We start from the raw sequence: 25,308 nt of genomic DNA, 5'->3' as shown, positions 1-25,308 counted from the left end.
TATATATATATATATATATATATATATCTCCATTCTTTTTCAGATTCTTTTCCCATATAGGTTATTACAGAGTATTGTGGCGAGTTCCCTGTGCTATATAGTAGGTCCTTGTTGATTATCTATTTTATATATAGTAGTGTGTATATGTTAATCCCAAACTCCTAATTTATCCCTCCCCCCACCTTTCCCTTTGGTAACCATAAGTTTGTTTTCAGAGTCTGTGAGTCTGTTTGTTTTGTAGATAAGTTCATCTGTATCATCTTTTTAGATTCTATGTATAAGTGATGTCATATGATATCTGTCTTTGTTTGACTTCACTTGGTATGATAATCTCTAGGTCCATCCGTGTCCCTGCAAATGACATTATTTTGTTCTTTTTTATGGCTAATACTCCATTGTATTTATGTACCACATCTTTTTTATCCATTCCTCTGTCAATGGACATTTAGGTTGCTTCCATGTCTTGGCTATTGTAAATAGTGCTGCTATGAACATTAGGGTGCATGTATCTTTTCAAATTATGGTTACCTCCAGATATATGCCCAGGAGTGGGATTGCTGGATCATATTGTAGTTCTATTTTTAGTTTTTTAAGGAACCTCTGTACTGTTCTCCATAGTGGTAACAGTGTAGGAGGGTTCCCTTTTCTCCACATCCTCTCCAGCATTTATTGTTTGTAGACTTTTTGATGACGGCCATTCTGACTGGTGTGAGGTGATGCCTCATTATAATTTTGATTTGCATTTCTCTAATAATTAGTGTCGTGGAGCATCTTTTCATGTGCTTTTTGGCTATCTGTATGTCTTCTTTGGAGAAATGTCTATTTAGATCTTCTGCCCATTTTTTGATTGGGTTGTTTGTTTGTTTTGATATTGAGCTGTGTGAGCTGTGTCTATATTTTGGAGATTAACCCCTTGTCAGTCACTTCGTTTGCAAATATTTTCTGCCATTCTGTGGGTTGTCTTTTCATCCTGTTTATGGTTTCCTTTGCTGTGCAAAAGCTTTTAAGTTTAATTAGGTCCCATAAATAAAATTATTTTTGTTTTTATTTTCATTACTCTAGGAGGTGTATCCAAAAAGATATTGCTATGATTTATGTCAAGAGTGTTCTGCCTATGTTTTCCTCTAAGAGTTTTGTAGGATCTGGTCTTACATTTAGGTTTATTAAGGGAATAGCAAGTAGCATGGGGTGGCTGGCAAGTAGGTTATAGGGGAGAAACTAGATGATGAAGGGCCTTAATGTCAGGCCATGATGTTTAGGGTGGGGGGCAGGGAGGTTATAGGCAACTGGAGTCCAAGAGTAATTCTTTCACATGACAGAGACATGATCAGACAAGACATTTAGAGGAGTGGGAAGGAGAGGTGACGATTTGGGGTAAGGAGTACAATTAAAGGACTATCTGCTACATGTCCAGGAAGGAGTCATTATATTCCTTACAGGATGTATTGATAATATATATCCTATTCGTAATTTTATGTTAGGTTTGTTTAAATTTCGCAGTTTCAGGGTTTTCCCCTACAGTTTTGCTACATATTTTTAAACTTTCAACTTGAAGGGCAGAGGACTCAGTCTCTCTCACTGCTGAGCACATGTTAAGTATCTGAGTGTTTCTTGATCCGTTCCTATAATAAGGGGAAATCATTTCAAATGGATTTGATATGCTTACTTTAAATGTAATAGTACCTTTATAACATGAGACTCTATCACTCCATATCTGCAGGTGAAATGAAAATCAGTATCTGTATAATTACATAATGTTCCTCTGGAGAAACAGATAATTGAATCTTAAATATAGTTCCCACTTCAGTAACCTAGAATCTGTACTGTCTAATCAATACAGTAACCATTAGCTACTTATTGCTCTTCAACACTTAAAATGTGACTTGTCCAAACTAAGATATGCTGCAATTATATATACATACCAGATTTCAAAGACTTAGTATGAAAAAGTAAAACATCTCGATAAGACATGTTAAAATGATAATATTTTAGGTATATTGGATTAAATTAATATAAAATGGCTCACTCTCAGCACTTTTATTCAACATAGTGTTGGAAGTCCTAGCCAGAACAATTAATTAGGCAAGAAAACAAAAGGCATCCAAGTTGGAAAGGAAAAAGTAAAACTGTTACTGTTTGCAGATGACATGATTATTACATGGAGAAAACCCTAAGACTTCACCAAAAAACTGTTAGAACTAATAAATGAATTCAGTAAAGTTGTAGGATACAAAAATCAATATAAAAAATTTGTTCTGCTTCCATGTACTAATAATGAATTATCAGAAAGAGGAATTAAGAAAATCTCATTTACAATTTCATAAAACATTAAATACCTAGAAATAAATTTAACCAAGAAGGTGAAAGATCTCTACACTGAAGACTATAAGACATTGTTAAAAGAAACTGAAGACTGAAATAAATCAAAAGATATTCCACACTCATGGATTGGAAGAATATTGTTAAAATGCTCATACTACTCAGGGAGTGCAATGAATCTGCAGATCTATCAAAATTCCAGTGGCATTTTTCACAAACATAGAACAAACAATCATAAAATTTGTATGGAACCACAAAAGACCTTGAATTGCCAAAGCAATCTTAGGAACAAAGCTGGGGGAGGAGGACCTTCAACATGGCAGAGCAGTAAGACGCGGAGATCACCTTCCTCCCCACAAATACATCAGAAATGCATCTATATGTGGAACAACTCCTACAGAACACCTACTGAATGCTGGCAGAAGACCTCAGGCTTCCCAAAAGGCAAAAAACTCCCCACGTACCTGGGTAGGGCAAAAGAAAAAAGGAAAAACAACAGACAAAAGAATAGGGATGGGACCTGCACCTCTGGGAGGGAGCTGTGAAGGGGAAACGTTTCCACACACTAGGAAGCCCCTTCACTGGCAGAGACGGAGAGCGGGGGTGTGGGGGGGGGAAGCTTGGAGCCACAGAGGAGAGCACAGCAACAGGGGTGCAGAGGGCAAAGCAGAGAGATTCCTGCACAGAGGATCGGTGCCGACCAGCAGTCACCAGCCCAAGAGGCTTGTTTGCTTACCCACTGGGGTAGATGGGGGCTGGGAGCTGAGGCTCCGGCATTGGACATCAGACCACAGGGAGAGGACAGGCTACATGAACACAGCCTGAAGGGGGCTAGTGCTCCACAGCTGGCCGGGAGGGAGTCTGGGGAAAAGTCTGGAACTGCCGAAGAGGCAAGAGACCATTGTTTCGGAGTGCGCAAGGAGAGGGGATTCAGAGCACCACCTAAACGAGCTCCAGAGATGGGTGTGAGCCGTGGCTATCAGTGCAAACACCAGAGATGGGCATGAAACACTAACACTGCTGCTGCAGCCACCAAGAATCCTGTGTGCAAGCACAGGTCACTATCCACACCTCCCTTCCCAGGAGCCTGAGCAGCCCACCACTGCCAGGGTCCCGGGATCCAGGGACAACTTCCCCGGGAAAACACACAGCATGCCTCAGGCTGCTGCAACATCACGCTGACCTCTGCTGTGGCAGGCTCGCCCTGCATTCTGTACCCCTCCCTCCCCCAGGCCTGAGTGAGCCAGAGCACCCTAATCAGCTGCTCCTTTAACCCCGTCCTGTCTGGGTGAAAAACAATCACCCTCAGTTGACCTACATGCAGAGGCGGGGCCAAATCCAAAGCTGAGCCCCTGAAGCTGTGTGAACAAAGAAGAGAAAGGGAAATCTCTCCCAGCAGCCTCAGAAGCAGCGGATTAAATCTCCACAGTCAACTTGATGTACCTGCATCTGTGGAATACCTGAATAGACAACGAATCATCCCAAATTGAGGAGGTGGACTTTGGGAGCAACTGTAGACTTGGGGTTTGCTTTGTGTCTAATTTCTTTCTAGTTTTATGTTTATCTTAGTTTAGTATTTAGAGCTTATTATCAATCATTGGTAGATTTGTTTATTGATTTGGTTGCTCTCTTTTATTTTTGTAATATCTCTCTATATTATTAACTTCTTCTCTTTTTGTGAGTGTGTATGTGTATGCGTCTTTGTGTGATTGTATAGGTTCACTTTTACCATCTGTCCCAGGGTTCTGTCTGTCTGATTTTTTTTAGTATAGTTTTTAGTGCTTCTTATCATTGGTGGATTTGTGTATTGGTTTGGTTGCCCTGTTCTTTTTATTTTTAATTTTGTATTTTAATAACTTTATTTTTTCCTTCTTTCTTTTTTTCTTTTCTCCCTTTTCTTCTGAGCTGTGTGGCTGACAGGGTCTTGCTGCTCCGCCAGGGTGTCAGACATGAGCCTCTGACGAGGGAGAGCCAAGTTCAGGACATTGCTCCACCACAGACCTCCCAGCCCCTCATAATATCAATCGACAAGAGTTCTCCCAGAGATCTCCGTCTCAATGCTAAGACCCAGCTCCACTTCAACAACCAGCAAGCTCCAGTGCTAGACACCCCATGCCAAACAACTAGCAGGACAAGAACACAACCCCACCCATTAGTAGAGAGGCTACCTAAAATCATAGTAAGGTCACAGACACCCCAAAACACACTACCGGCCACAGTCCTGCCCACCAGAAAGACAAGATCCAGCCTCATCCACCAGAACACAGGCACCAGTCCCCTCCACCAGGAAGCCAACACAACCCACTGAACCAACCTTACCCATTGGGGGCAGACACCAAAAACAACAGGAACGACAGACCTGCAGCTTGTGAAAAGGAGACCCCAAACACAGTAAGGAAGGCAAAATGAGAAGACAGAGAAACACACAGCAGATGAAGAAGCAAGGTAAAAACCCACCAGACCAAACAAATGAAGAGGAAATAGGCACTCTACCTGAAAAAGTATTCATAGTAATGATAGTAAGAGGATCCAAAATCTTGGAAATAGAATGGAGAAAATACAAGAAACGTTTAAAAAGGACCTAAAAGAACTAAAGAGCAAACAAACAATGATGTCCAACACAATAAATGAAATTAAACATACTCTAGAAGGAATCAATAGCAGAATAACTGAGGCAGTAGAACGGATAAGTGACCTGGAAGATAAAATAGTGGAAATAAGTATTGCAGAGCAGAATAAAGAAAAAAGAATGAAAAGAATTGAGGACAGCCTCAGAGACCTCTGGGACAACATAAAATGCACAAACATTCAAATTGCAGGGGTCCCAGAAGAAGAAAAGAAAGGGACTGAGAAAATACTTGAAGAGATTATACTTGAAAACTTCCCTAATACAGGAAAGAAAATAGTCACCCAAGTCCAGGAAGCACAGAGAGTTCCATACAAGATAAATCCAAAGAGAAACATGCCAAGACACATATTAATCCAACTATCAAAAATTAAATACAAAGAAAAATATTAAAAGCAGCAAGGGAAAAGCAACAAATAACATACAAGGGAAACCCCATAAGGTTAACAGCTGATCTTTCAGCAGAAACTCTGCAAGCCAGAAGGGACTGGCAGGACATGTTTAAAGTGATGAAGGAGAAAAACCTACAACCAAGATTACTCTACCCAGCAAGGATCTCATTCAGATTCGACGGAGAAATTAAAACCTTTACAGACAAGCAAAAGCTAAGAGAATTCAGCACCACCAAACCAGCTTTACAACAAATGCTAAAGGAACTTTTCTAGGCAGGAAACACAAGAGAAGGAAAAGACCTACAAATACAAACCCAAAACAATTAAGAAAATGGTAATAGGAGTATACATATCGATAATTACCTTAAATATAAGTGGATTAAATGCTCCAACCAAAAGACATAGACTAGCTGAATGGTTACAAAAACAAGACCCGTATAAATGCTGTCTACAAGAGACCCACTTCAGACTTAGGGGCCCCATACAGACCGAAAGTGAGGGGATAGAAAAAGATATTCCATGCAAATTGAAATCAGAAGAAAGCTGGAGTGGCAATTCTCATATCAGACAAAATAGACTTTAAAATAAAGACTACTTCAAGAGACAAAGAAGGACACTACATAATGATCAAGGGATCAATCCAAGAAGAAGATACAAACAACAATTGTAAATATTTATGCACCCAACATAGGAGCACCTCAATACATAAGGCAAATGAAAACAGCCATAAAGGGGAAATTGACAGTAACACAATCATAGTAGGGGACTTTACCACCCCACTTTCACCAGTGGACAGATTGATTATCCAAAATGAAAATAAATAAGGAAACACTAGCTTTAAATGACACATTAAACAAGATGGACTTAGTTGATATTTATAGTTGATATTTATAGGACATTCCACCCAAAAACAGCAAAATACACTTTCTTCTCAAGTGCTCATGGAGCATTCTCCAGGACAGACCATATCTTAGGTCACAAATCAAGCCTTGGTAAATTTTAGAAACTTGAAATCACATCAAGTATCTTTTCTGACCACAACACTGTTAAGACTAGACATCAGTTACAGGAAAAAAAAACTGTAAAAAATACAAACACATGGAGGCTAAACAACACACTAGTAAATAACCAAGAGAGCACTGAAGAAATCAAAGAAGGAATCAAAAAATACATAGAAACAAATGACAATGAAAACACAATGACCCAAAACCAATGGGATGCATCAAGAGCAGTTCTAAGAGGGAAGTTTATAGAAATACAATCCTACCTCAAGAAACAAGAAACATCTCAAATAAACAACCTAAACTTACACCTAAAGCAATTAGAGAAAGAAGAACAAAAAACCACACAGTTAGCAGGAGGAAAGAAATCATAATGATCAGATCAGAAATAAATGAAAAAGAAATGAAGGACACAATAGTAAAGATCAATAAAACAAAAAGCTGGTTCTTTGAGAAGATAAACAAAATTGATAAACCATTAGCCAGACTGATCAGGAAAAAATGGGAGAAGACTCAAATCAACAGAATTAGAAATGAAAAAGGAGAAGTAACAGCTGACACTGCAGAAACACAAAGGATCATGAGAGATTACTACGAGCAACTCTATGCCAATAAAATGGACAGCCTGGAAGAAATGGACAAATTCTTAGAAAAGCACAGCCTTCTGAGACTGAACCAGGAAGAAGCAGAAAATATAAACAGACCAATCACGAGCACTGAAATTGAAACTGATTTAAAATCTTCCAACAAACAAAAGCCCAGGACCAGATGGCTTCACGGGCAAATTGTATCAAACATTTAGAGAAGAGCTAACACCTATCCTCAAACTCTTCAAAACATGGCAGAGGGAGGAACACTCCCAAACTCATTCTACGAGGCCACAATCACCCTGATACCAAAACCAGACAAAGATGTCACAAAGAAAGAAAACTACAGGCCAATATCACTGATGAACATAGATGCAAAAATCCTCAACAAAATACTAGCAAACAGAATCCAGCAGCACATTAGAAGGATCATACACCATGATAAAGTGGGGTTTATCCCAGGAATGCAAGGATTCTTCAATGTATGCAAATCAATCAATGTGATACCCCATAGTAACAAATTGAAGAATAAAAACATATGATCTATTGTAAATAGAGCTGCAATGAAAAAGATGGAAACAACCTAAGTGTCCATCATCGGATGAATGGATAAAGAAGATGTGGCACATATATACAATGGAATATTACTCAGCCATAAAAAGAAACGAAATTGAGCTATTTGTAATGAGGTGGATAGACCTAGAGTCTGTCATACAGAGTGAAGTAAGTCAGAAAGAGAGAGACAAATACCGTATGCTAACACATACATATGGAATTTAAGAAAAAAAAATGTCATGAAGAACCTAGGGGTGAAACAGGAATAAAGACACAGACTTACTAGAGAATGGACTTAAGAATATGGGGAGGGGGAAGGGTAAACTGTGACAAAGTGAGAGAGAGGCATGGACATATATACATTACCAAACGTAAGGTAGATAGCTAGTGGGAAGCAGCCACATAGCACAGGGAGATCAGCTTGGTGCTTTGTGACTGCCTAGAGGGGTGGGATGGGGAGGGTGGGAGGGAGGGAGACGCAAGCGAGAAGAGATGGGAACATATGTATATATATAACTGATTCATTTCGTTGTGAAGCTGAAACTAACATACCATTGTAAAGCAATTATACTCCAATAAAGATGTTAAAAAAAAAAAAAACCATATGATCATCTCAATAGATGCAGAAAAAGCTTTTGACAAAATTCAACACCCATTAATGATAAAAACTCTCCAGAAAGTAGGCATAGAGAGTACTTGGCTCAACATAATAAAGGCCATATATGACAAACCCACAGCCAACATCGTTCTCAATGGTGAAAAACTGAAACCATTTCCACTAAGATCAGGAACAAAACAAGGTTTCCCATTCTCACCACTATTATTCAACATAGTTTTGGAAGTTTTAGCCACAGCAATCAGAGAAGAGAAAGAAATAAAAGGAATCCAAATAGGAAAAGAAGTAAAACTGTCACTTTTTGCCGATGACATGATATTATACATACAGAATCCTAAAGATGCCACCAGAAAACTACTAGAACTAATCAATGAATTTGGTAAAGTAGCAGGATGCAAAATTAATACACATCAATCTCTTGCATTCCTATACACTAATGATGAAAAATCTGAAAGAGAAATTAAGAAAACACTCCTATTTACCATTGCAACAAAAAGAATAAAATACCTAGGAATAAACCTACCTAAGGAGACAAAAGACCTGTATGCAGAAAACTATAGGACACTGATGAAAGAAATTAAGGATGATACAAACAGATGGAGAGATATACCATGTTCTTGGATTGGAAGAATCAACATTGTGAAAATGCGTATACTACCCAAAGCAGTCAGCAGATTCAATGTAATCCCTATTAAACTACTAATGGCATTTTTCACAGAACTAGAAAAAATTTCACAATTTGTATGGGAACACCAAAGACCCCAAATAGCCAAAGCAATCTTGGGAAAGACAAATGGAGCTAGAGGAATCAGGCTCCCGGACTTCAGACTATACTACGAAGCTACAGTAATCAAGACGGTGTGGTACTGGCACAAAAACAGAAAGATAGATCAGTGGAACAGGATAGAAAGCCCAGAGATAAACCCATGCACATATGGTCACCTTACCTTTGATAAAGGAGGCAAGAACATACAGTGGAGAAAAGACAGCCTCTTCAATAAGTGGTGGTGCTGGGAAAACTGGACAGCTACATGTAAATGAATGAAATTAGAACACTCCCTAACAGCATACACTAAAGTAAGCTCAAAATGGATTAAAGACTTAAATGTAAGGCCAGACACTATAAAACCCTTAGAGGAAAACATAGGCAGAATGCTCTGTGAAATCACAGCAGGATCCTTTTTGACCCACCTCCTAGAGAAATGGAAATAAAAACGAAATTAAAAGCTTTTGCACAGCAAAGGAAACCATAAAGAAGACGGAAAGACAACCCTCAGAATGGGAGAAAATATTTGCAAATGAAGCAACTGACAAAGGATTAATCTCCAAAATATACAAGCAGCTCATGCAGCTCAATATCAAAAAACAAACAACCCAATCCAAAAATGGGCAGAAGACCTAAATAGACATTTCTCCAAAGAAGATATACAGAGTGCCAACAAACATGAAAGGATGCTCAACATCAGTAATCATGAGAGAAATACAAATCAAAACTACAATGAGCTATCTCCTCACAGTGGTCAGAATGGCCATCATCAAAAAATCTACAAACAATAAACGCTGGAGAGGGTGTGGAGAAAAGGGAACCCTCTTGCACTGTTGGTGGGAATGTAAATTGATACAGCCACTATGGAGAACAGTATGGAGGTTCCTTAAAAAACTAAAAATAGAACTACCAGACAATGCAGCAATCCCACTACAGGGCATATTATCTGAGAAAACCATAATTCAAAAAGAGTCATGCATCACAAAGTTCATTGCAGCACTATTTACAATAGCCAGGACATGGAAGCAACCTAAGTGTCCATCGACAGATGAATGGATAAAGAAGATGTGGCACATATATACAATGAAATATTACTCAGCCATAAAAAGAAACGAAATTGAGTTATTTGTGGTGAGGTGGATGGACCTAGTGTCTGTCATACAGAGTGAAGTAAGTTAGAAAGAGAAAAAACAAATATCATATGCTAACACATATATATGGAATCTGAAAAACAAAAAAAGTTTCTGAAGAACCTAGGGGCAGGAAAGGAATAAAGACACAGACGTAGAGAATGGATCTGAGGACACTGGGAGGGCGAGGGGAAAGCTGAGACGAAGTGAGAGAGTGGCATGGACATCTATACACTACCAAATGTAAAATAGATAGCTAGTGGGAAGCTGCCACATAGCACAGGGAGATCAGCTCGGTGCTTTGTGACCACCTAGAGGGGTGGGATAGGGAGGGTGGGAGGGAGGCGCAAGAGGGAGGGGATATGGGGATATATGTTTATGTATAGCTGATTCACTTTGTTATACAGCAGCAACTAACAGAGCAATATAAAGCAATTTTACTCCAATAAAAATGCTTAAGAAAAAAAGAACAAAGCTGGAGGAATCATGCTTCCCGATTGTAAACTATATTTCAAATAAAAGAAGACACATAGGTCAAGTGGAACCAAACAGCCCAGAAATAAACCCATGCATATATGGTCAATTAATTTTCAACAAAAAAGACAAAAATATACAATGGAGAAAGGGCAATCTCTTCAACAAATGGTGTTGGGAAAACTAGATGTCCACATGCAAAAAGAAGGAAACTAGACCTCTATCTTACACCATACACAAAAATGAACTGAAAACGGATTAAAGATTTTAACGTAAGACCTGAACCATAAAACTCCTAGAAGAAAACATACAGATAAAGCTCCTTGCCATCCACTCTGCAGTGATTTGTTTTGATTTAACCCCAAAAGGAAAGGCAACAAAAGCAAAAAAGTAATAAGTGGGACTACATCAAACTAAAAAGCCTCTATGCAGGAAAGGAAGCCATCTTCTGCAAAGGAAACCATCAACAAAATTGAAAATCAACCTACTAAAAGGGAGAAAATGTTTGCCAATATATCAGATAGGGAATTCATATTCAAAATATATAAAGCACTCATACAATAGCAAAAAAAAATTTTTAAATGGGCAGATGATCTGAATAGACTTTTTTTCCATAGAAGACACATACAGATGGACAACTGGTACATATGAAAATGTGCTCAACCTCACTAATCATCAGGGAAATGCAAATCAAAACCATAGTGAGTTATATTCACCTCACACCTGTTAGCATGGCTATTATCAAAAAGACAAGATAACAAGCGTTGTGAAGGCTGTAGAGAGAAGGGAACCCTCGTGCATTGTTGGTGGGAATGTAAATTGGTGCAGCCACTGTGGAGAACAGTAGGGAGGTTTCTCAAAAAATTGAAAACAGAACTTCTATCTAGCCCAGAAATCCCCCTTCTGGGTATTTATCCAAAGGAAACGAAAATGCTAACTGGAAAGGATATCTGTGCCCCCATGTTCACTGCAGTAATATTTACAATAGCCAAGACATGCAAACAACTTTAAGATCTTTAAGTGTCCATCAGTGGATGAATGGATAAAGAAAATGTGAGATTTTATAAATACACACACCCACACAGGAATATTACTTGGCCATAAAAAGAAGGAAACCTTGCCATCTGCAGCAACATGGACGGACTCTGAGGGCATTATGCTAAGTGAAGTAAGTCAGACAGAGAAAGACAAACACAGGATGATCTGATATATATGTGGAATGTAAAAAATACACTAAAAACCAGTCTCATAGATACAAAGAAAATACTGGTGATTGCCAGAAGTGGGGGGTGAGAGGGTGGAAGAAATGAGTAAAGGTGATCACAAGGTACAAACTTCCAGTTATAAAATAAATAAGTCATGGGGATGTGATATACAGCACGATGACTAATAATACTGAATTGAATATTTGAAACTTGCTAAGAGAGTAGATGCTGCATGTACTCTACACCTCTAAACTAGAAATAGTTTGACTTTCTGCCTTTAAGAAAATGAAAGCGTAATATAGCAATTTAATTTTTGAAAAGTTTCAAGAACCACTGTAAGTCTAAATGCTGTTTTATAGGATACAATTTTAATAGTAATAATCCTGCCAGGAGTTCCTATTTTAAAGTGTAAATCAGCAATTTTTAAATAGAAAGTGTGTCTCACATATATACATACAAAGACATTTTTAAGATCTCTAGTTCAAAAAATGAAAATTGTAAAGACCAGTCACAGTGAACTGATTTTAGAGGTAGTATGGTTTGCTTTAATGCTAATGAAATCTGAGTCACATTTTCTTAATGTATAGCCATTACTCCAACAAGGCTAAACATCTTCAGAGAATAACTGATAGATGGAGAGCATACAGTGGTTCCATTATGCTGAATTAGTTAATGATGTCCAGTAAGTCTAATTAACTCCTAGAACTGAACCTAATATTTCAGGATGGTAGGGAACCTTGGGATTCATCATAGTAGGTTTATTAAACATGTATCTGTGTGGTAGAAACTTTAAGTCTTAGAGTGGTTTTATCGGTCTCACTAAGTCATCCACTTACCCTGCTCTGTCAGGCTGTTGACAGTTCTATACTTCAGGGAAACAGACCAGCATCAATTCTCTTTTTAGAGCTCTTCAAAGTATTGCTTTAACCTCCCATAGTAACATGTGTCTAACAACTTTTATGATCATCATAGCCTGTGGATTTAACCTCTCTGAGCTTCATTTTCCTCATCTGTAAACTACAGATAAAAGCCCGCTGTACCTTGAACACTGTAAGTGCTCAGAAAATGTCTTGAATGAATGAGAATGACTCCATCCCAAATACCACCTCTTTGAGTAGCATCTCCCAGACAAAGTTTGTTCACTCCCTTCTCTTTTACTCTCTCAGTTTTGTTGATTTTTAGATACATTTGCATTACCTTTTAAATTATTTATTTATTTTTATCAGATAACCAGTGTCAATCCACAGATTCTTGGGAAGCCAGGCCTCTGGGGGATTCCTCCCCATTCCACTAGAACATACAGCCCATTCTTGCTCCATCCTCATTAGCTCCTGCCTCATGCTTCCATCCTATCCACTGAATTGGACTATATATACATCTTCACCTTTTACTAAAATGTGAAGTCCTTGAAAGCAGACACACTCATGTTTGTATCCTTAATGCCAGCCCAGGGTATAACCTTCATAAATATCTGTCAAACAAATGAGTTTGTACATGTATGCAGATGACACCTGAAATGATTTTAAGCATCACACATAACCCAGCCTGGCAAAGTTTATCTCATTCTGTCTCTCAGCTGGCTATAAACTAGTCACTTGAATTAAGGCATTTGCTTATTGTTCAAATCATGACATCTCTCTTTTTTCATTTTAAAAGACTCTTAAGGTCGGAGAGGAAAATCTGATCTACTTTATTGACAAAATAACAGAAGAAAGCAAAAGGGATGGAAATTCCTTGAATACTTACTGTGTGTTAGAATTTTGACTATATAATCCATACAACTTCTCTGTGAAGCAGACATTATTATCCACATTTTGCATATGAGGAAACTGAAGTCAGAAGGTTAAATAACTGAGTTCATATAGAGCTAGAGAGTGGTAAAGCCAAGGTTTGAAGCTAGGTCTGACTTACTAACCTCATTATGACGGGGTTCATAGTTTTTGACAGCAAGATGCCTCCTCTGTAAAAAAGGAGGCATCCTTTTTGACAGAGCAATGAGCAGAGCAATCACACAGGTGCAGAGGGAACAAATGCTTCCTGCTCTTGCTTTCCAATGCTTCAGAGCATCAGAGGCCTCCAAAGTACTCCTTTATACTCTGTCAACCAGTTCAAAAGAGCACAGCCCACTAAACCAGCTTGCAGATAAGGTAGGAAGCCAGGACAAATGGCCCTACCTCCCTCCAACTGACAGGAAAAGAGCTGAATACTTGAATTCTACCAATTTGCCAGCCTCTGCTTTGCAGTCTTCAGTCTTTCCAGCTTTGGAGAAAAGCTATAGGACATCACTGAAAGCAATAGAATATTAAGTGCCTAATTCTCAACCTTTCCTTTGGGAAAGAAAATACTTTGAAATAATGGATGAAAATTATAAAATCAGTTTTCATGTTTCTCATATTTTTAAGTTCTGTTTCTCTAAAATATGAAAAGCTCAGAGTCAGACTATGCCTCTGTGTTCCCTAATATAATTCACATTAAATTTCACTGGAAGAGGAACTTAACCCATCCTCACCAGCCAATATTCTATCATTAGACTACAACTGTCCTTAAAACAACTGATGATCATGTCTCTGAAGCAAATAGATAAGACACAACTTTTATATTCAAACACAGCAAGTAATTTTAGGTTATGTTTATCACAGATTACACAGTTGCTTATGGTTTTACACATGGCTATCACTTTTATTTTTGTCTATAGTTAAAAACAGGGCTTGATCTGAGTGACTGGTTGTCTCAGAACAACTATGTTTAGCTCTGCTGTACTCTCTGCAAACAAAAATGGAAAAAATCTGAATCTAGATAGGTTCTAAATGTTGAATTGAAAGTAAATGTTCAGCTAGCCAAAGTTTTGGACGAGTCCTCTAGAGTAGAAATGAAAAAGTTAATTTGTGAAGGAGTGACATCATCAAGATGGAAACATAGGTCGTTCCCAGCCTCAGTCCCCTTCACAAGAAGACCAACTAATAACTATCTATAGACAAGACACCATTGTGAAAATCCTAGAACACAGGGGTGAGGCTGAAGTCACCCCCTGTATCACAGAGAATGAGGTAGGACCACATTAGAAAAGTTAAGAGGAGCAGCTGCACCCTGACCACATCACTCCTCCCCCAGGCTGGCTCCCCAGGCCTGCAATTCCTCTGGGGGAAAAGAAAGTCCAGGTGGACACCCGGCTCCCCCAGCATCATGGGTCATTTCTCAGGATGCCTTCGCAGGTCTTGCCTTACGGGCATCTAAGGGGACTTGGGGACGAGACTGTGACAGAGAAGGGGGAAGGGATTTATAGCAACGAGTGCTCAGACTGTGGCCCTGTTCCTACTCCCAGTGGTGCCCAAGTAGAAGTCCCAGCCAGCAGTTCTGTTCATCTGCAGAGCCAAGATCATGGTCCATTCTGACCAGGGAACTTGGCAGGGCACAGATCTGCCTGATTCAGGACTCCAGACAGTGAGCCCTTGCCAGCCATGGAGCCTGTTCTGCCACTCCATCTGGACAGGAAAGCTAATTCATAGCCCCGCCCATTGCTGAATACTGCCTCCAGCCCTACCGACCAGAAAACTTAACCAGAGCTCCTGGGAATCTGTGTAGCCCATCCTGCAACCACAGTTACAGCAGCACTTGAATGGAGAGCCTGGCCAGTGGCCCTGCCCATCTGCAGAGCCAGGATGGTGGCCTGTCAGGCCAGGGAACTTGGTGCATTATTCTGCCTAACTTGGCCCCCAAATAAGAGACGTGTCAGCCTTAGAGCCTGTCTGGTGGCTCCGCCCAGGCAGGGAAACTAATTCATAGCCCTACCCACTGTTAAATACAGCCTTCAGCATGCCCAGCCAGGAAACCTAACCAGGCACATGGGAAACTGTGTAGCCCAGGGGTCCCCAACCCCTGGGCCGCAGACCAGTATCGGTCTGTGGCCTATTAGGAACTGGGCCGCACAGCAGGTGGTGAGCAGCAGGCTAGCGAGTAAAGCTTCATCTGCTGTTCCCCTTCACTCCCCTTTATGTTACCGCCTGAACCATCCCCCCACCTCCCGCCCCGGTCCGTGGAAAAATTGTCTTCCATAAAACCGGTCCCCAGTGCCAAAAAGGTTGGGGACCGCTGGCATAGCCCATCCTACAGCCCCACTTACGGTGATACCTGAGCAGAGAGCACAACCAGTGGTCCTCACCATTTGCACTGCAAAACCAGCAACTCTGCGTGGCCAGAGAATTTGGCGCACAATCCTGCCTGATCTGGGTCCTTAAACAATGGGCTGTGCTGGCCATGGGGTCCATTCTGCTGCCATGGTCAAGCAGGGAAGCTACATCGTAGCCCCAACTACTACTAAATATAGTACCGAGTCTGACCATCCAGGAAGCCTGACCAGAGAACCCAGGCAACCACAGAGCCTCATCCAACAGCCTCACTTGGGCAGAGAACCAAGCCAGCAGTCCTATCCAACTGTTTTCAGCCACAACACATACCCCACAACCTCAGAGCTCAGGCAGTGGCCTTGCCCACAAAGAAGACCCTAATAGCAGGCTCCCCCTGCCCAAGGAGTCTGTCAGCTCATATGTCCAGAACCCTAAGCTGAGCTGACTAGTGAACGACTGTCTCTGCCAAGGCACACCTGTAAAGTCTAGAAGAAGAGACTGTTTACTCAAATGTGCAGATACCAATGTAAGAAATCAAGGATCAGGAAAAATCAGGTAAACAACACCACCAAAGGAAACTAATAAAATGCCAATAATTGACACTAAAGAAATGGAAATCTATGAATTTCAATGAATTCAGAATAATCCTCTTAAAAGAAGTTTAGTGAACTACAAGACAGACAGATAACAAAATTCGGGGGAAAAAATTGCATGAACAAAACGAGATGAAGAAAAAAAAATAGAAACCATCAAAAATAAACCAAACAGAAGTCCTAGAGCTAAAGAATACAATGACTGAACTGTAAAGTTCAATAGAGCGCTTCAAAATCAGAATTGACCATGCAGAAGAAAGAATCAGTGACAGAGAAAGAATCAGTGACAGGGTGTTTGAATTTATCCAGTCAGAGGAACAAAAGAAAAAAAAGAATGAAAAAGAGTGAAGAAAGCCTATGGAACTTATAGGACACCATCAGAAGAAACAATATCTGCATTATGGGTACCCCAGAAGGAGGAAGAGAAAGGGACAGAAAGTGTATATAAAGCAAATAACGGCTGAAAATGAGAAAAGAAATGGACATACAAATCCACGAGGCCCAAAGGACCCCAAATAGATTAAACCAAATAGTTCCAAAAGTCAAAGACAGAAAGAGAATTTCAGGCCAGGAGAGAATGGGTAATATATTGAAAATATTGAAAGAAAAAAATCTGTCTGGCTTCCCTGGTGGCGCAGTGGTTGAGAGTCCGCCTGCCGATGCAGGGGACATGGGTTCATGCCCTGGTCCGGGAAGATCCCACGTGCCATGGAGCAGCTAGGCCTGTGAGCCATGGCCGCTGAGCCTGCGCGTCCGGAGCCTGTAATCTGCAACAGGAGAGGCCACAACAGTGAGAGGCCCGCGTACCGCAAAAAAAAAAAAAAAAAAAATCTGTCAGCAATAATACTATACCTGGCAATACTATACCTGTTTATACTGCCTAGAGGAGACTCACTTTAGCTTCAAAGACACAGACTGAGACTGAAAGGATGGAGAAAGATATTTCAAGCAAATGATGACGAAGAAAAAACAAAGGTAGCTATACTCATATCAGACAAAATAGACATTAAGCTAAAAATGACAGAAAGAGAAAGAACTATATAACAATAAAGGGGTCAATCCATCAAAAAGATACACCAATTGTAAATATTTATGCACCCACCCAACATCAGAGCACCTAACTACATAAAGCAAACATTAACGGAATTATAAGGAGAAATAAACAACAACAAATAGTTGGGGACTTTAATACCCCACGTTCAATAACCAATAGATCATTCAGACAGAAAATCAATAAGGAAACAATGGATTTGAACAACACTGTTGACTAAGTTGTAACAGAGATATACAGAATACTTTGTCTGACAACAGCAGGATACACATTCTTCTCAAATGCACACAGAACATTTTCTAGCATAGAAATTATGCTAGAATTAACCAAGACTGAAATCATACCTAATATCTCCTCTGACCACAATGGTATGAAACTAGAAATTGGTAAAAGGAGTAAAACTGGACAACTCATGAATACATGGAAATTAAACAGTACTATCCTGAACAACCAGTAGATCGATCTAAGATGAAATTAAATGAGAAATTTAAAAGTATCTTGAGACAAATGAAAATGGGAACAAAACATACAAACTTACGGGATGCAGCAAAAGCAGGTCTCAGAGGGAAGTTCATATCTATAAATGCGTACCTCAAGAAATAGAAAGATCTCAAATAAACAACCAAACTTTTACACCTCAAGGAGCTAGAAGATGAAGAACAAACTAAGCCCAAAGTTGGCCAAAAAAAGGAAATAAAGTTTAGAGCATAAATAAATAGAGACCAGGAAAGAAATAGAGAAAACTGAATAAAACTAAGGGCTGGCTCTTTGAAAAGGTAAACAAAACAGACACATCTTTATTGGGACTAACCAGGGGGAAGAGAGAGATCCCAAATTAACAAAATTTTAAATGAAAGAGGGGACATTACAACTGATAATATAGAAATTCAAAGGTTCATAAGAGTCTTCAGTGACCAACTATACACCAACACACAGAAAAAGTGGATAAATTACTAGAAACATAGCACCTATCGTGACTGAATTAGGAAGAACTAGAAAATCTGAACAGACCAATTACTAGTAGGGTATTGAATTGTTACTCAAAAATCTCCCAAAAAAGAAAAGTCCAGGACCAGATGTCTTCACTGGTAAATTTTACCAAACATTTAATGAAGAATTAACAGCAATCCTTCTCAAAATATCCAGAAATACTGAAGAGGAGAGAACACTTCCAAACTCATTTTACAAGGCTAGTATTACCCTGATATCAAAGCCAAATAGGACATTACAAGAAAAGAAAACCATAGGCCAATATCCCTGATGAATATAGATGCAAAAATTCTCAACAAACCAGCAAACCAAATTCAGCAGCACATTAAAAGGATCATACACCATGACCAAGTAGGATTCATCCCTGGGATGCAAGGATGGTTCAATATACGCAAATCAATAAACGTGATATATTACATTAATAGAATGAAAGATAAAAATCATATGATCATCTCAATAGATGCAGAAAAAGCATTTGACATAATTTAACATCTGTTCATGATAAAAACTCTCAACAAACTAGCTATAGAAAAGGAATGCACCTCAATACAGTAAAGTAAGGCCATATATATCAAGCCCACAGCTAACATCATACTCAATGGTGAAAGACTGAAGGCTTTTCCAACAGGACAAGGATGTCCACTCTCACCACTTCTATTCAACTGGAAGTCCAAGCCAGAGAAAGCAGGCAACAGAAAGAAAGAAAAGGCTTCCAAATTGCAAAGGAAGACCCAAAATTATCTCTGTTTGTAGATGACATGATTTTATGTATAGAAAAGCCTAAACACTCAACCAAAAAAAGAAAAAAAAAACTGTTAGATCAATGAATTCAGTAAAGTTGCAGGATACAGAATTCAACATACAAAAATCAAAAGTATTTCTATACACTAAGAATGAGTTATCTGAAAAGTAATCTCATTTACAGTACCATCGAGAACAATAAAATACTTAGGAATAAATTTAACCAAGGAGATGAAAGATCTTTACACTGAAAACTATAATACATTGATGAAAGAAATTGAAAATTAAAATAAATGGAAAGATATTCCATGCTCATGGATTGGAAGAATTAATATTGTTAAAATATCTATACCAGGGCTTCCCTGGTGGCGCAGTGGTTGAGAGTCCGCCTGCCAATGCAGGGGACACGGGTTCATGCCCCGGTCTGGGAAGATCCCACATGCCACGGAGCGGCTAGGCCCGTGAGCCATGGCTGCTGAGCCTGCGCGTCCGGAGCCTGTGCTCCACAATGGGAGAGGCCACAACAGTGAGAGGCCCCCGCACCCCAAAAAAAAAAAAAAAAAAAACTATACCACCCAAAGCCACCTATAGATTCATTGCAATCCCCATCAAGATTCCAATGGCATTTTTTACAGAAGAAAGAGAAATCCTAAAATTCATATGAAACTACAAAAGACCCTGAATAGCCAAAGCAATCCTGAGAAAGAACAACAAAGCTGGAGGCATCACACTTCCTGAATTCAAACTATATTATAAAGATATAATAATAAAAGCATTACGGTACTGGCATAAAAACAGACACATAAACCAATACAACAGAATTGAGAACCAATGCATACAGTGAGCTAACATGAAAAAAGAGCCAAGAATACTCAATGGAGAAAAGACAGTCCTTTAATAAATGGTGCTGGGAAATTGGATAGTCACATGTAAAAGAGTAAAACTAGATCCCTATTTCACATCACTCCCAAAAATTAACTCAAAATGGATTAAGAAATTAACATAAGACCTGAAACTATAAAACTCCTGGAAGAAAACACAGGAATAAAGCTTCTTGACATGGGTCTTGGCAAAAGACCAAAGCACAAAAGACTAAAGCACAAGCAACAAAATAAAAAAATAAACAAGTAGGACTACACCAAACTAAAAAGCTTCTGCACAGCAAAAGAAACAATAACAAAATGAAAAGACAACCTAAGCAATGGGATAAGATATTTGCAAATCATATCTGAGAAGGGGTTAATATTCAAAATATATAAAGAACTCACACAACTCAAAAGAAAAAATAATAAGTTAAAAATGGCCAAAGGATCTGAATAGACATTTTTCCAAGAAGACATACAGATGGCCAAGAGGTACATGGAAAGGGTAGATAACATCACTAGTCAGGGAAATCAAATCAAAACCACAATAAGTTATCACCTCATACCTATTAGATTGTCAAAAAGACAAGAGAACAAGTCTGGAGAGGATATGGAGAGAAAGGAACCTTTGTGCACTGTTGGTGGGAATGTAAATTGGTACAGCCACTATGGAAAACACTATGGAGGTTTCTCAAAAAAATTAAACATAAAACTACCATATTACCAGCAATCCCACTTCTGGGTATATATCCAAAGGAAACAAAGTCACTATGTCAAAAAGATAACTGCACTCCCATGTTCATGTTCATTACAGCATTACTTGCATTACTTACAATAGTCAAGACATGGAAACAACCTAAGTTTCCACCGACAGATGAATAAAGATGTGGTGTATATACAGTGGAATACTGTTCAGCCATAAAAAGGAAACCCTGCCATTTGCAACAATATGAATGGACCTTGAGGGCATTATGCTAAATGAAATGTCACACAGAGAAAGACACATACTGTACCATCTCACTTATATGTGGTAGCTAAAAAACTCAAATTTATAGAAAAAAGGATCAGATTTGTGGTTACCAGAGGCAGAGGGTGGAGAAAATGAGGTGAAGGTGGTCAAAAGATATCGACTTCCAGTTTTAAGATAAATTTAAGTACTGGCTGTGTAATGTTCAACATGACGAGTATCATTGCCAAGGCTGTACTGTATATTTGAAAGTTGGTAAGAGAGTAGACACTAAAGTTCTCACAAGGAAAAAAAATGTAATTATATAAGGTGATGGATGTTAACTAAACTTATTTTGGTAATCATTTCACAGTATATACATATGTCAAGTCATTTTGCTATATACCTTAAGTTTATACAGTGTTATTATATGTCAAGTATCTCTCAATAAAACTGGAAGAAAAATAATAAAAGGAAGTAATTGTTGTATTGCTATCTGGAGGAAGTTATCTCTCTGTCAGTCTTATGTATTTTATTTCATGATTGACCCTCAAACATCTGGGGAGAGGGGAGTTCTGTATTAATTCCAAATATTTTCTTAAAAAAAAAAAAAAAGAGAGATTTTCTTCCAAGGGAGACTTTTGAAAGTTTTGTCCAAAAGCATGATTCTTTGGAGAAAACATACTCCAAAATAATTGTAGTGACATAGTCAATTGAATTTCATGATTTTGTGTTTCAGTTTATTCATCTTTTTTTTTCTATCATTTTTATTCTACTTTCCATAAAGTTGGAGATAATCAAATGAATTTCACTGTAACCTTTAATTAATTGTAACTATTGTTATGGACTGAGTATTTGAGTCCCCCCAAATTCACATATTGAAGATCATATGATGGTATTTGGAGGTGGGGCCTTTGGGAGATAATTAGGGTTGGATTAGGTCATGAGGGTGGGACCCTCATGATGGATTAGTGCCCTTATAAAAAGAGGAAGAGACAGGAGATCTCTCCACCATATGAGGATACAGCAAGAAGGCAGCTGTCTGAAAACCAGCCAGGAAGACAGTTCTTACCAGAACTCAACCATGTTGGCACCCTGATCTAGGACTTCCCAAGCTCCTGAACTGTGAGCAATAATGTCTGCTATTTAAGCAACCCAGCCTATGGCATTTTGTTACAGCCGTCCAAAGCCAACTAAGAAATGTTTAATAACTGGTTCTTTTAACGTTATAAAATACAAAGAAAACATTGATTTATAAGCTTGGATAATAATGGCCTTATATATTTCATGCAAAGTAAAAACTGTACCTTCTCATACCCTAATAAAGCTATTTCACTTCTTTTCCCATTTAAGAATTAATTAGGATGCAACAACGTCTTAGAAAAGCCAATATATATAATATAGTTGTCTACCTAGGATAATCCAAAATCCATAGTCTGCCTTCAGAAAATCAGAAAGGAATTTACGTGCAACTACAAACTAGAGAAAGAATTTTGCACTCATGTCCTTTGAGCCCAGGTAAAAAACAGGATTTTAACTTAATTAGTTGCCAGAATCTTAAACGCATTGTTTCACGTTCAGGTGGGTTGTGTGCACCTGGTGCTTCACTGGGGGGTTTCCACTGTAAAGCTGGTCCACCGAAGCACCCTAAATTGCCCTTCTGAATAAACGGTATGAAATGTGTAAACTGTTCCCCCTCCCTTCCTCAGAGGGCTGTTGGGAACCCTGGGCCTGGGATGGATGTCAGTAGGGATCTGGTGTGCACCCGGATTCCAGGCACGGTCACCCTTCAGGAGAGCAAGGCTTCTTTCCTTGACAGACTCACTATCTATGTAATAGTGTCTGGATTTGTTATGTGCTTATCATAAATATCATTCAGAAACATCATCTCAGAAAAGCTCCAGATTACTGAGAGGCGAAAGCTTCTGGCACTGAGTTACCTGTTAGGGCAACAGTCACACGAGGTTCACTCTTGTATTCCTGTAGTTTTACTTTATAACCTCGTGTTTGCGTTAGTAAACGTGTTGACAATTTACTAATCACGTTAGTAATTAGTAAAGAAATAGTTTGAGTTTTAATAAGTAAACTGTGTGATGTTTATACTGATGTTATATTATCTGATGTTACTTATCCTGATGTTATATTATCCGATAATACTACTTCTGAATTTTTTAATTGTCTTTTCAAGATTTCCTCAGAAAGATAACAGGCTCCCTCTAGCGGGAAGTGACCCTTATAATTGAATTATTTACTCCAAAGCTGTGTAACTCCATAGTTGAACTTTGTTTGAAGGAAAAGGGGCCTTTTCTGACTCTGACATTTGTTTATTTCTCTCCATAACATTTGTTTACTTTTCTCTTTCTAATTTCTTAGCAAAGAAATCGGTACTGATTATCAAGGAATGTTTGTAGGACAGTCATGGTTTTGCTCTTTTATAAGCAAAGGGAAGTGAGGTTACCAATGGATGCCCAGGCATTAACTTCAACGAACTTGTTAGGAAATCAATATATATATATATAAATGTAATTTATATGTAATTGTGTAATTTATGAATTTGTAATTTATGTAATTTATAAATATATAAATTCTAATAATATACCTTATCTCCAAAGCCTTTATTTTCATAATTAAGTAATTTAAAGGATTATCTCATCTTGTGCCCTCATTATATGCTGAGTTTAAGTGGCATGCTCAAGATTACACATTTGGAAGTCTGCTTTTTGACCTCCGAGTTCTGATTAATTTTAAAGAAAGCAAGCCTTGTTCACTTTGGCTTTTCTTTATGAGAAAAAAATGACCAAAATCCCATGCTTTTTTTTTTTTTAAGTAATTAGCTTTCTGCCCCATATCATTTATAATTAAAACTAAAACTGTATTTTTATAGAGCTTAGTCAAATATAAAAATGTTAATGCTGGGGCTTCCCTGGTGGCACAGTGGTTGAGAGTCCGCCTGCCGATGCAGGGGACACAGGTTCGTGCCCCGGTCCGGGAGGATCCCACATGCCGCGGAGCAGCTGGGCCTGTGAGCCATGGCCACTGAGCCTGCGCGTCTGGAGTCTGTGCTCCACAACGGGAGAGGCCACAACAGTGAGAGGCCCGCGTACCGAAAAAAAAAAAAAAAAAGTTAATTCGGAATCATCAAGAAAAATTAAAATTGCACCCAGGCAAGGAAGTAACCTATTACAGAAATAGGTTTTGGTTTTACAACTGGTAAAGAAAAAAAAAAATTTAATGAAATTTAGTATTGAGAGTGACATATATCCCAAACTGGTAAATAACCAATAACCAACTCCAGGAAGACTGGTTATAACAAGTTATAGAAACTTTCAGGTTTAGAATCTCATATCATACATTTCACCTATCCCACATTTAAAAAAAAATTTTTATTGTGGTAAAAGTCACATAATATAAAACATACTGTTTTAACCATATTTAACTGTACAGTTCAGTGGCTCTAAGTACATTCATACTGTTGTGCAACTCTCACCATCATCCATCTACTGAATTTTTCTCCTAAACTGAAACACTGCCCCCATTAAACACTAACTCCCCATGCCCTGCCAGAGATTGGGACTGACATATGTACACTCCTAGGTATGAAGCAGATGGCTGGTGGGGGCCTAACTGTATAATCACAGGAGGAAAAAAAAGGTACAGTCTGTTTGCAGGGCAGGTATTAAGTTAACCTATCCCGCATTTTACAGATCATCTATCAAAGTATGTGCTTAATTGCTTTTCGGTAACTCTTGACAAAGCCATTCTCCACTGGAGGGAGCTTGGCTCTCACCAAACTTGTTTTCTTATTTTCTTACAGCAAATCATAGGATTAGTTTTGGAACACTGGTCAGCACTTCCAATACCTACGATGGATCTGGTGTTGTGACTGTGGAAACAGACCATCCCCTTCTCTGGACCATGGCCATCAAAAACACCCATGACTGACCTCCGCAGCTGTGCCTCTGACCTCATTTGCCAACAACTTCATGCTCCACAAGAACAGTTCACCTTGGTTGGCAGGAATCTAAACCTGTCCCTGAGAAGCCTGCTAGTTTTAAATATGTTAATGTTTAGATCATCCAGGTAACATTATGAATGACAGATCTCAATTGTACAGTGACGGGGGGGAAATCATTATTTCTTAAGAAAGTAAATTACACTCAGTTGGAAAACTAATGTGGATTATTCCACTCTAAAATTCAGGACTGATCATTCTTATGTTATTAATCATTCCATGTATCCCAGAAAACTGTTTTTGTTTTTGTTTTTGTTTTTGTTTTTGTTTGCGGTACGCGGACCTCTCACTGTTGTGGCCTCTCCCGTTGTGGAGCA

At 38.8% G+C, this 25,308-nt stretch overlaps 1 protein-coding gene across 1 annotated transcript in view; it reads left to right on the top strand.

The window, feature by feature from the left end:
* The window catches only part of TPK1 (thiamin pyrophosphokinase 1), a 306,848-nt gene extending 281,927 nt beyond the window's left edge, over nt 1-24,921 (top strand). Inside the window, exon 8 of the mRNA XM_007466670.1 lies at nt 24,794-24,921. Coding sequence (XP_007466732.1) covers nt 24,794-24,921 — 128 coding nt within the window. The remainder of the gene's footprint in view (nt 1-24,793) is intronic.
* Nucleotides 24,922-25,308: the final 387 nt, after the last annotated feature.

Source organism: Lipotes vexillifer, unplaced genomic scaffold, assembly GCF_000442215.2.
Source record: "Lipotes vexillifer unplaced genomic scaffold, Lipotes_vexillifer_v1.1 scaffold71, whole genome shotgun sequence".
Lineage (NCBI taxonomy): Eukaryota > Metazoa > Chordata > Mammalia > Artiodactyla > Lipotidae > Lipotes > Lipotes vexillifer.
This window is presented reverse-complemented; position numbering and strand designations above follow the sequence as displayed.